This window comes from Lynx rufus, unplaced genomic scaffold (assembly GCF_022079265.1).
Source record: "Lynx rufus isolate CCGP_SWC_20201006 ecotype Redwood Valley unplaced genomic scaffold, mLynRuf1.p SCAF_9, whole genome shotgun sequence".
Classification (NCBI taxonomy): domain Eukaryota; kingdom Metazoa; phylum Chordata; class Mammalia; order Carnivora; family Felidae; genus Lynx; species Lynx rufus.
In genome coordinates this window covers 11,680,651-11,693,714 of record NW_025814897.1, presented here as the reverse complement: position 1 = coordinate 11,693,714, position 13,064 = coordinate 11,680,651, and the positions used below count along the sequence as shown (strand labels likewise).

At 43.5% G+C, this 13,064-nt stretch overlaps 1 protein-coding gene across 1 annotated transcript in view; it reads left to right on the top strand.

The window, feature by feature from the left end:
- The first annotated feature begins 7,915 nt into the window (after positions 1-7,915).
- Positions 7,916-13,064, top strand: part of DRD2 (dopamine receptor D2) — a 184,154-nt gene continuing 179,005 nt past the window's right edge. The window contains exon 1 of the mRNA XM_047071723.1: positions 7,916-8,076. Coding sequence (XP_046927679.1) covers positions 7,916-8,076 — 161 coding nt within the window. The remainder of the gene's footprint in view (positions 8,077-13,064) is intronic.

Here is a 13,064-nt window from a genome sequence, read left to right as displayed (position 1 = left end):
GGGGACCTCTGATTTATAGCCGATTGATCAGAAGCACAGGCGACAGACAGCCTGCACTTGCAGATGATGTCTGAAGTTGGGGTGTGTGTGTGCAGCCTTGTAGGACTGAGCCCTTAGCCTATAAACCAAGAAGGGGGTTGTTAGAACCTCTGTTTTGTAGCCTGCTGATCACCTGCAGCAGAGGGCTGACCTGTGGGACCGAGCTCTTAACCTATGAGACCTGATGCCATCTCTGGGTAGATCGTATCAGAATTGAGTTGAAAGGTAGGGAGCCCCACTGGGGTCAGAGAAATTGCCAGGTGTCTGGGGTGCTCCTCAATTCAGAATTAATTAACAGAATTTACTGAATGCATATATTTTGTTTTCTGGAAAGCTGGTGTTAAAAAATTTGCCAGCACATTTTAGGACAGCATGCCTATCGATTTAATTATAATGTTAACTACCAACAGGGCATTACTATGAATGAATCTTTCTCAATATAAGTGAAAGACTTAAATCCCAAAAGATTAGATACAAGATGATAGTCTTTTTATAAAATTAAAAGTAACTTTAGGGGCGCCTGAGTGACTCAGTCAGTTGGGCGTGCGACTTCGGCTCAGGTCATGATCTCATGGTTCATGACTTTGAGACGCGCGACAGGCTCTGTGCTGACAGCTCAGAGCCTGGAGCCTGCTTCGAATTCTGGCTCTCCCTCTCTCTCTGCTTTTCCCTCACTCATGCTCTGTCTCTCTCTAAAAATAAATAAACATTAAAATTTTTTTTTAATTAAAAGTAATTTTCTTTTCTTTCTTTTTCTTTTAATTTAATTTAATTTTTAAAATTTACGTAAATATCCAAGTTAGTTAGCATATAGTGCAACAATGATTTCAGGAGTAGATTCCTTAACGCTGCTTACCCATTTAGCCCAACCCCCACCCACAACCCCTCCAGTAACCCTCTGTTTGTTCTCCATAGTTAAGAGTCTCTTATGTTTTGTCCCCCTTCCTGTTTTTATATTATTTTTGCTTCCCTTCCCTTGTGTTCATCTCTTCTGTGTCTTAAAGTCCTCATGAGTGAAGTCCTATGATATTTGTCTTTCTCTGACTAATTCTGCTTAGTATAATACCCTTCTGTTCCATCCATGTAGTTGCAAATGGCAAGATTTCATTCTTTTTGATTGCTGAGTAATACTCCATTGTATATATATACCACATCTTCCTTATCCGTTCATCCATCGATGGACATTTGGGCTCTTTCCATACTTTGGCTATTGTCTATAGTGCTGCTATAAACATTGGGGTACATGTGCCCCTTCGAAACAGCATACGTGCATACCTTGGATAAATACCTAGTAGTGCAATTGCTGGGTCATAGGGTAGTTCTATTTTTAATTTTTTCAAGAACCTCCATACTGTTTTCTAGAGTGGATGCACCAGTTTACATTCCCATCAACAGTGCAGAAGTGTTCCCCTTTCTCCACATCCTCATCAACATCTGTTGCCTGAGTTGTTAATGTTAGCCATTCTGACAGGTGTGAGGAGTTACCTAATTGTGATTGTGGTTTGTATTTCTCTGATGATGAGTGATGTTGAACATGTTTTCATGTGTTGGTTGGCCATCTGGATGTCTTCTTTGGAGAAGCGTCTATTCATGTCTTTTGCCCATTTCTTCACTGGATTATTTGTTTTTTGGGTGTTGAATTTGATAAGTTCCGTATAGATTTTGGATACTAACCCTTTATCTAATATGGTGTTTGCAAATATCTTCTCACATTGTGTTGGTTGCCTTTTAGTTTTGCTGATTGTTTCCTTCACTGTGCAGAAGCTCTTTATTTTGATGAGGTTCCAACAGTTCATTTCTGCTTTTGTTTCCCTTGCTTCTGGAGACATGTTGAGTAAGAAGTTGCTGCGGCCAAGGTCAAAGAGGATTTTGCCTGCTTTCTCCTCAAGGATTTTGATGGCTTCCTGTCTTACATTGAGGTCTTCCATCCATTTTGAGTTTATTTTTTGTGTATGGTGTAAGAAAGTGGTCCAGGTTCATTCTTCTGCATGTTGCTGTCCAGTTTTCCCAGCACAATTTGCTGAAGAGACTGTCTTTATTCCATTGAATATCCCTTCTTGCTTTGTCAAAGATAAGTTGGCCATACGTTTGTGGGTCCATTTCTGGGTTCTCTATTCTGTTCCATTGCTCTGAGTGTCTGTTCTTCTGCTAGTACCATACTGTCTTTATGATTATAGCTTTGGAATATAGCTTGAAGTCCAGGATTGTGATGCCTCCTGCTTTGGTTTTCTTTTTCAAGATTCCTTTGGCTATTTGGGGACTTTTCTGGTTCCATACAAATTGTAGGACTGTTTGTTCTAGCACTGTGGAGAATGCTGGTGTTATTTTGATAGGTATTGCATTGAATATGTGGATTACTTTGGGTAGTATTGACATTTTAACAATATTTGTTCTTCCTATCCAGGAGCATGGAATATTTTTCCAATTTTGTGTCTTCTTCAATTTCTTTCATAAGCTTTCTATAGTTTTCAGTGTATAGATTTTTCACCTCTTTGGTTAAATTTATTCCTGGGTATTTTATGGTTTTTGGTGCAATTGTAAATGGGATCACTTCCTTGATTTCTCTTTCTGTTGCTTCATTGTTGGTGTATAGGAATGCAACTGATTTAGGTGCTTTGATTTTATATCCTGCAACTTTGCTGAATTCATGAATCAGTTCTAGCAGTTTTGTGGTGGAATCTTTTGGGTTTTCCATATAGAGTATCATGTCATCTGTGAAGAGTGAAAGTTTGACCTCCTCCTGGCTGATTTGGATGCCTTTATTTCTTTGTGTTGTCTCATTGCTGAGGCTAAGACTTCCAATACTGTGTTGAATAACAGTGGCGAGAGTGGACATCCCTGTCTTGTTCTTGACCTTAGGGGGAAGCTCTCAGTTTTTCTCCATTGAGAATTATATTAGTGTTGGGTCTTTCATATATGGCTTTTATCATCTCAAGGTATGATCCTTCTGTCCCTACTTTCTTGAGGGTTTGTTATCAATAAAGGATGCTGTATTTTCTTAAATCCTTTCTCTGCATCTCTTGAGAAGATCATGTAGTTCTTGTCCTTTGTTTTGTTGATGTGATGGATCACATTGATTGTTTTGTGGATATTGAACCAGCCCTGCATCCCAGGTATAAATCCCACTTGGTCGTGGTGAATAATTTTTTTAATGTATTGTTGGATCCGGTTGGCTAATATCTTGTTGAGGATTTTTGCATACATGTTCATCAGGGAAATTGGCTATAGTTCTCCTTTTTAGTGGGGTCTCTGTTTTTGGAATCAAGGTAATGCTGCTTCATAGAAAAAGTGGGAGTTTTCCTTCTATTTCTCTTTTTTGGGACAGCTTCAAGAGAATAGGTGTTAACTCTTCCTTAAATGTTTGGTAGAATTCTCCTGGAATGCCATCTGGCCCTGGACTCTTGTTTTTTGGGAGATATTTAAAAAAATTTTTTTAAATGTTTATTTATTTTTGAGAGAGACAGAGACAGAGCTTGAGCGGGGGTTGGGGCAGAGAGAGAGGGAGACACAGAATCCGAAGCAGGCTCCAGGCTCTAAGCTGTCAGCACAGACGGGGCTCAACACGGAGCTCAAACCCACAGACCGTGAGATTGTGACCTGAGCCTAAGTTGGACGCCCAACCGACTGAGCCACCCTGGCACCCCTTTTTGGGAGATTTTTGATTTCTAATTCAATTTCTTTACTGGTTATGGGTTTGTTCAAATTTTCTGTTTCTTCATGCTTCAGTTTTGGTAGTGTATATGTTTCTAGGAATTTGTCCCTTTCTTCCAGATTGCCCATTTTGTTGGCATATAATTGCTCATAATATTCTCCTATTATTGTTTGTGTTTCTGCTGTGTTGGTTGTGATCTCTCCTCTTTCATTCTTGATTTTATTTATTTGGGTCCTTTCCTTTTTCTTTTTGATCCAACTGGCTAGTGGTTTATCAATTTTGTTAACTCTTTCAAAGAACCAGCTTCTGGTTTCATTGATCTGTTTTACTGTTTTTGTTTTTGTTTTTGGTTATAATAGCATTGATTTCTGCTCTAATCTTTATTATTTCCTGTCTTCTGCTGGTTTTGTGTTTTAGCTGCTGTTCTTTTTTTTTTTTTTTTCAACGTTTATTTATTTTTGGGACAGAGAGAGACAGAGCATGAACGGGGGAGGGGCAGAGAGAGAAGGAGACACAGAATCGGAAACAGGCTCCAGGCTCTGAGCCATCAGCCCAGAGCCTGACACGGGGCTCGAACTCACAGACCGCGAGATCGTGACCTGGCTGAAGTCGGACGCTTAACCGACTGCGCCACCCAGGCGCCCCTTTTTTTTTTTTTTTTTTTTTTTTTTGCTGCTGTTCTTTTTTCAGCTTTTAAAGGTGTAACATTAGGTTGTGTATCGGAGACGTTTCTTCCTTCTATAGGAAGACCTGGATGGCTGTGTCCAGCAGCAATGGACTACCTTTGCTGAGTCCCAGAGGTTTTAGACTGTGGTGTTATCATTTTCATTGGCTTCCAAGTACTTTTTAATTTCCTCTTTAACTTCTTGGTTAGCCCATTCATTCTTTACTAGGATGGTCTTTAGTCTCCAGGTATTTGTTACCTTTCCAAATTTTTTCTTGTGGTTGATTTTGAGTTTCATACTGTTGTGGTCTGAAAATATGCACGGTATGGTCTCGATCTTTTTGTACTTCTTGAGAGCTGATTTGTGTCCCAGCGTGTGGCCAATTCTGGAGAACGTTCCATGTGCACTGGAGAAGAATGTATATTCTGCTGCTTTAGGATGAAATGTTCTGAATATATCTGTTAAGTCAATCTGGTCTGGTGTGTCATTCAAAGCCATTGTTTCCTTGTTGATTTTCTGTTTAGATAATCTGTGCATTGTTGTAAGTGGGGTGTTGAAGTCCCCTACTAACATGGTATTATTATCAATGAGTTTCTTTATGTCTGTGATTAATTGACTTATATATTTGGGTGCTCTCACATTTGGAACATAAATGTTTACAATTGTTAGGTGTTCTTGGTGGATAGACCCCTTAATTATGATATAATGCCCTTCTTCATCTCTTGTTACAGACTTTATTTTAAAGTCTAGATTTTCTGATTTAAGTATGGCTACTCCAGCTTTCTTTTGGTGACCATTAGCATGACAGAAGGTTCTCCATCCCCTTACTTTCAGTCAGAAGGTGTCCTTAGGTCTAAAGTGGGTCTCTTGTAAACAGCATATAGATGGATCTTGTTTTCTTTTAATTTTTAAATATTTGTATTTATTTTTGAGACAGAGACAGACAGAGCATGAGCAGTGGAGGGGTAGAGAGAGAGAGAGACAAAGAATCTGAAGCAGGCTCCAGGCTCTGAGCTGTCAGCACAGAGCCCGACGTGGGGCTTGAACTCACGGACTGTGAGATCATGACCTGAGTGAAGTTGGATGCTTAACCGACTGAGCCACCCAGGCGCCCCAGATGGATCTTTTTTTCTTATCCATTCTGTTACCCTATGGCTTTTGATTAGAGTATTTAGTCCATTGACATTTAGAGTGAGTACTGAAAGATAATGAATTTATTGCCAACTCTGCTTGTAGAGTTGGAGTTTCTGGTGGTGTTCTCTGGTCCTTTCTAGTCTTTGCTGCTTTTGGAATTCATTCATTCATTCATTCATTCATTCATTCATTCATTCTTTTCTCCCCTTAGAGAGTCCCCCTTAAAATTTCTTGCAGGGCTGGTTTAGTTGGTCACAAACTCCTTTAATTTTTATCTGGGAAACATTTAATCTTTCCTTCTATTTTGAATGACACCTTGCTGGATAAAGAATTCTTGGCTGCATATTTTTCAGATTCAGCACATTGAATATATACTGCTCCTCCTTTCTGGCCTGCCAAGTTTCTGTGGATAGTTCTGCTGCAAGCCTGATCTGTCTTCCCTTGTAGGTTAAGGACTTTTTTTCCCTTGTTGCTTTCATGATTCTCTCATTGCCTGAGTATTTTGTGAATTTGACTATGATATGCCTTGTTGATGTCGGTTTTTGTTGAATCTAATGGGAGTCCTCTGTGCTTCCTGGATTTTGATGTCTGTGTCTTTGCTCAGGTTAGGGAAGTTTTCTGCTATGATATGTTGACATAACTGTTCTACCCCTTTTTCTCTCTTCATCTTCTGGGACCCCATGATTCTGATGTTCCTTTTTAATGAGTCACTGATTTCTCCAATTGTTAAATTGTACTCTTTTGCCTTAGTCTCCCTCTTTTTTTTCTGCTTCATTATTCTCCAGAAGTCTGTCCTCTGTATCACTGTTTCTCTGCTCTGCCTCATCCTTCCTTGCTGCCATGGCATGCATTTGAGATTGCAGCTCAGTTATGGCATTTTTTAATTTCATCCTGTCTAGATTGTATTTCTTTTATCTCCACATGGAGGGATTTTAATCCATTTTCAACTCCAGCTATTATTCTTATTATCTTGATTCTAAAGTCTGGTTCAGACATCTTGCTTGTATCTATGTTGGTTAAGTCTCTAGCTGTCATTTCTTTTTTTTTTTTTTTTTTTTTTATTTTTTTAAAAATTTTTTTTTTCAACGTTTATTTATTTTTGGGACAGAGAGAGACAGAGCATGAACGGGGGAGGGGCAGAGAGAGAGGGAGACACAGAATCGGAAACAGGCTCCAGGCTCTGAGCCATCAGCCCAGAGCCTGACGCGGGGCTCGAACTCACGGACCGTGAGATCGTGACCTGGCTGAAGTCGGACGCTTAACCGACTGCGCCACCCAGTCGCCCCTCTAGCTGTCATTTCTTCCTGCTCTTTCTTTTGGGGTGAATTCCTTCGTTTCATCATTTTGAAGGGAGAAAAGGAATTAATAAGGTAAAAAAAAAAAAAGAAATTAAAGTGAAAAAAATTAAAATTAAAAAATTAAAAACAACATACACACACACAAATCAAATAAATGATGGTAGATTCTAGGTGTATTTTGGTCTGGGTGTTGAAAGGGTCTTGATTATAGAAAATAGGGGAAAGAAAAAAAAAGGAAATCATTTGAAAATTTGGAAAAATGAATACATTGAAATAAAATAAAGTGAAATGATGGAAGTAAAATAGAATTTGAAATAATTTACACAAAAGTAAAATATATACTAGAAAATGATTAAAAATATTTTTAATAAAAATAATTTTTTTATCTTTCTGTATTCAAGAAAAATGAAAAAGAGAGGAAAAAAATAAAATTGAATAGATGGGCCACTGAACAGACTGAAATAAGATTGAAATTTCTTCGTTTTCCCCTAGAAGTCAAAGTCTGTAAACTAAGCAGGCAGAGAGATTTATGTTCCTGAAGAGTGAGGTTGGCCCAGTTAGGCTGGGCTTTGTGTAATGGCTCCGTTCTCCACTAGATGGCGCTGCTTAGAGTACTGGGGCGGATTGTTGCTGCTCGCGTAGGTGCGTATGCGTATGCGCATGCGCCGGATCGGTGAAAATGGCGTCACCCAGCTACCCCTTTTTGAGTACCAGAATTCTGTTCTCTCTGATCAGCCATCGCACGCCCGTACTTTGTCTCCGGCTTCCGTCCACTCCCCACTTTTACAATGTCTGTGACCAAGCCGTCAGGTTGTCAGCTGGCACCTCCCTCCTGGGTTTTATCTCAGATGCGGCTGTGTGTCCCGACCTCTCACCTCTGAGGGACTGCGGCTTTGACCCGTTCTGTCCCTCTGCAGGAGGGTCTCACCGAGCAATGGCTGGGTGCCGCCTGCACCCAGGAGCCTTCGCGGACTGTGCTTCTGGTGATGCCCAGAGATTGGGGCCGGGTGCTAACCAGCCCCAGAAAGAGTTCACGTGATCGTGTAGCAGCAGCATTTCAGGGATTATGGAAAATCACAACACATACCTGGCACCAGGCTTCAGTCCCAACAACCTTGTTTCAGTGAATGTGGTTGTTCTCCCGGGTCCACTGGGGCCTTTGCCTGCGGGCACACAGCCTCTACCCGATGTCCTCCGAGCAGGGAAACCACCTTTCCCCATGTGGCCTGAAGACCCCGGACTTCACTCTGCTCCTGGGGATTCGCCCTTCTCACCAGAGCACCACCAGGTATGGAGCTTCCGAGGCTCACACTCTGCGCTCCTTATTTATAGCGTCTTCATGGAACTCAGACCCTCTCCTTTCTCTCTTTTTAGTTCAGTCCCTGCAGCTGTTTCCACGTTTCTACTTTCTCTCCAGCTGCTTTGAGGGGGAGGGGGGGCGCTGCTTTTCCCGTCCTCTCTCCGCAAGCAAAAACAGCTCCCTGCCCTCCGCCGCTTCTGTTTCCCCCAGCTCACCTCTTCAAGCCGCGTACTTGCTGAATTCTGTGGTTCACGTTGTGCAGATTGTTGTGTTCATCCTCAGGTCAGTTTTCTAGGTGTGCAGGATGGTTTAGTGTTGATCTGGCTGCATTTCATGGACGTGAGACACACAAAAAAACTTCCATGCTGTTCTACCATCTTGGCTCCTCCCCTAAATTAAAAGTAATTTTACAACACTTCTTAAATTTAAAAAACATTTTTAATAATGATTATTTATTTTTGAGAGAGACAGAGCAAGAGAGGGAGAGGGGCAGAGAGAGAGGGAGACACAGAATCTGAAACAATCTCCAGGCTCTGAGCTGTCAGCATAGAGTCTGATGTGGGGTTCGAACTCATAAACTATGAGATAATGACTGAGCCAAAGTCGGCCACTCAACTGACTGAGACTCCCAGGCACCCCTTATAACACTTTCTAAAGAAAACATGTACTAATGTCTATTTACATTCTTTCCTCATTAAAAAAAATTTTTTTTTTAATTGTTGAGTTGTAAGAGTTCTTTATATGTTCAGGATACTAACCTTTTAACAGATTCGCAAATATCTTCTCCCAACCGGGACCGCCTTTTTACTTTTTTGACTCCTTGACATTTTGTCTTGTCCTCTTTGAAGCTTTAACTAGGAGTCTCCCTGGGAGGAGATTTACTCTTTAGTCCTAGTTTCAGGGCTCAGGGGAAGCTAAGAGTCTCAGAAAGGGAAACAGTTAATCACTTGGTCTGAGGAAAGCAGTAGTTTTCAGATGAAGGATAATTAATTAAAAATTCTGAATTCAATCGGGAGCCACTTTGGGCATCTGCGGAGATTGGGTTAGCGACGCTTACAGCAAGAGACTGGAAATGTGGGGCCGTCAGGCACCTGTGCCCCCTACACATTAGGGCCCAAGTGCAGCGCCGGAGCACCTGATGTGGGCAGGGGCCTTTCCAGAAGTGGCACTGTCTGTCCCAGGAGCAGCAGACGCCCCAGTGCCACAGCAGGGATGCTGGAGGCTGTATTTCAACCCTGGAAAGGGGGCCCCTTTCCTCTGCCTAAGCCTAGATAAGTCTCTGAAAGATCTGTGGCCAAGGTCGTTTCTCCTGTTAAGAGGAGTCATTGTACTTCCCTTTGGCAGATGGGGCATTTCAGTGCCTGCCGGCTTCTGAACAGGCAGGAGTGTCTGCAGGGCCTCCTCCTACGGGATTATCTTGAAAACACCCGGAAAGGGCAGGGCCGAGCTGGAGGAGGGTGGAATGCTGGAGCCGACAGCCCTGAGCGGGGTGCCGGAGGGCCTTTTTCCTGGCTGTGCTTCTGTTTGTTAAACATGCATCAAGCATCACGTGCCCTGGAATCTCATAGAATAGACACACTTTGGTTAAACACAGGACCAACTCCTGGGGTGGACATCGGTATAGCCCCTGTTTTATACATGAGGATGCTGAGGCTCGGAAAGGTTAAAATCACATAAGCACTAAGCAGAGGAACTAGGACAGGGTGACTTTTGATCCCAAGCCTTTTCCATAAAAAAGTCTCAATTGAGAATAAGGTTAGTGAGTTTGTGAGGCTCAAATGGGAAGCACAAAACTGCTCGCCAAAAATTAGTCCCCTTCCCTCTTGCGTGCTCTCCCTGAGAGTCCAGTCCAGACTCAATCTTCTGTAAGTGAAGGCAACCTTCTCACTTAACCTGGAACAGTTTTTCTCCTTACCTCTTACCTGCTACCCATCAGCTCATCTCCCTCACCCTGCCCCCCTTCAAGGCTTTCAGGAGCACCTGGGTGACTCCTTCTGTTAAGCGTCAGACTCTTGATCTCTGCTCAGGACGTGATCTCACATCTAGTCCTCCATTGGGCTCAGCACTGACATTGTGGATCCTTCTTGAGATTTTGTCTCCCTCTCTCTCTGTCCCTCCCCTGTTCTCTCTCGAAATAAATAAATAAATAAACACGTAAACAAGCAAACAAAAAACAAGACTGTTAAATGCAGCTCAAAAGTTGCCTCTTCCAGGTAGTCTTCCAAGACTGAGCCTGCCAAACTCCCCTGTGCCCCAGCAGCTGTCAGTCCTACTGTTCCTGTGGCAGGGCTGGAATCTAGGCATTATGGTCTCTGTCGTATGTGCTCCTCTGTATACCAAAACTCGAATGTTCGTCGTGGTGTTATAGAATAGGCAAAAGGTGGGAATAACCCAAATATCCATTAGTTGGTGAATGGATAAACAAAATGTGGAATATCTATACAATGGGATGCTATTCAGCCCAAAATAAAAGGAATGAAATACTGATTCACGTGTGGGAATCTTGTGCTCTGTCCCTCCAGTGGGTGCCCCGAGAGCAGGGCCTGGCACCTCTTCATCTGGGTTTCCCTTCTGTTATCAGCTCTGCTGCCCTAGGGGTCTGGGGGACAAGAGCCAACCACCACGGAGGTCTTTCCTGATGCAGCCACCTGCAATGTTCACCACAACATGGTGGATAAACAAGAGAGGGCTTCCCCCTAAAACAGAACCTACATCCCCAAAGAGGTCTAGCATTTGTGCCCACAAAGTAAGTCGGCAAGGGGAAGCCCTGGACCAGCTTGTGTGGGAAAACTTCCCACCATTGCCTCGTCACAGATAAAAGTCAAGACAGCATGCGTTCACTTCATCCTCTTCCTGTCTTCCTACCTTTTGCCTCCTGGTCAACATCCAGTTCAGATGCAGCTCCTGAAACCTGGCCATCTAAAGAGGCAACTGTGTGGGGAGGGGATACCAGACAAGGCTCTGCTTCCCACTCTGTCGCTTCCCATCTGTGTGCCCTTGGGCAAGGGACTTCTGCTCCTTCATCTACAAAGTACTAGAGTGTCAGATCCTTCAGGGCCCATCTCACATCCCTCCCGAACCCCAACACGTAACACGGTGCCTGAACATAGCAGGCGGCCAGCATGTCGTCATGCGTTTCAGTGGTGCCTAAAACCTACCTCACCTATAACCAGCACACCAGGATTGTGTTGAATATCTAATGAGCTCATGCAGGTGAAAGACCTTAAGAAATTTAAAGCCTCAAACACACCATCCCTGCCCTGGCCAAACAGTAGTCAAAGATGGGCTTGCTTTTATACACTCTGGTGCATATTCGTAGCAGCGTGATGGTGGATTTTCAGAGTTGCCCCATGGTGAAAACAACCCAGATGGACATTGGTAGGTGAATGGATAAGCACATTGTGGTATATCCATACAGTGGAACGCTTCTCAGTGATACCGGGACCAAGCTACTGTTGCAGAGTATGGACTGTATCATCCCATTCCTATAAAATTCTAGGAAAAGCAAACTAATCTCTAGAGACAGAAAGTACATGAGTGGTTGCCTGAAGATGGGGTGAAGGGAAGGATGGATTACACAGGGGCACAAGGAAACCTTCGGGTGTGATGGAAGTGTTTGTTGTCTTGATAATGGGGTGTTGAAATGTATCCACTTGTGCACTTGATGTATGTGCAGGTTGTCATACTTCCACTGGACCCCAACAAAGCTGTTAAAAAGAAAGATTAGCCTGGGATGGTCGTCCTCTTAGACTCTTTCCCCTGCCTCTCTCTCGTTCCAGAGAAAAGGCTCTGGGAGGTGGGCATGTGATTATTCTTTGGTGTGGAAGGGGCGGGCAAAGTCGAGTTTGACTGTTTCTTCCTGAAGTTCTCCCCTTGTCTGACAGCAAGGAAACAAGCTTCTTCCTAGTTTCCTGTTCTCCCTGTGCCTTCTCCTTTCCAAAGGGTTTGCTTGATGGCCTTGGTGGATTTTTGGATGGAGAACAGAATTGTACGGTGCCTGCCTCTCAAGCTGGTCTCGGACCAGGCTTTAGGACCGTAAATTCTCCAACACCCAACACTCCACTCTTCCTGCACACCAGCCTGACATTACTCCATCACCTCTATCCCATCCAAAGGGGACATCACTGAGAACATGGTGTCTTGATGACAATTTTCCCTAAAAACACAGTGCCAAAATGATTGTTTTCACCAGAGACTAGTCCAGATAAAACCTCTGGCTTCGCCAAAAACTCTGGGCTGCTTGGAGATGGGAGCCAGGGAGGAGCAGATGGCTATAAAATCTCTTGGCTCTGTAGACCCCCTCCACCCACCCAGAGTCAGTCCCCAGGCCCTGGCCACCAACTTTAACTTCATTTAATGCCTGCCCAGTCTCTCTAGGCCACAAGTCCCTGCGTCCTTTCTCTGCTTGCTGCTTGGTTTTGCTATCGTTCTTCTGGTTTTCTGACCACGTATTCCTGCAGAGAGCGATAACAGTTTCCACAATCTTTAGCAACCCGGAGACCTTGGGAGCTCTCTGGATGCAATTGCAGAGATAAGATCATGCTTACCCTCACACCATGCTGAGAAGGCAGGGATGAGTACCTTATTTAGTAGATAAGAACAGAGGGTCAGGGGACTCCATCGTATCATATCATATAGAAGAGACCAGACAAGCATTCGGATCATCTGCCTTCCCAATGTGGAGGTTTTTGCTCTAGTCTCCCCACTTTTGTGGTGCATGGGGGCTGGGAGAGGAGGGAGCAGACAGTAATAAGACCTCTGCTCCGAGACCCTAGTTGGTCTGAGCAAGATAAGACAGGCTGGAGGCCACCCTTCTCTGATCAGCCTCATTGGATGTCTGGTGCCTCAGGATGGACAACCCGTCTGCTGCAGTACTGTTTCAGTTCCTAGGAGCTGACCCTGCACGTCCCTTATCTATGAGATGCCGATCGATCTCCTGTGTTCGGTTTTCCACAGTCGTCTCTCCACCCGATACA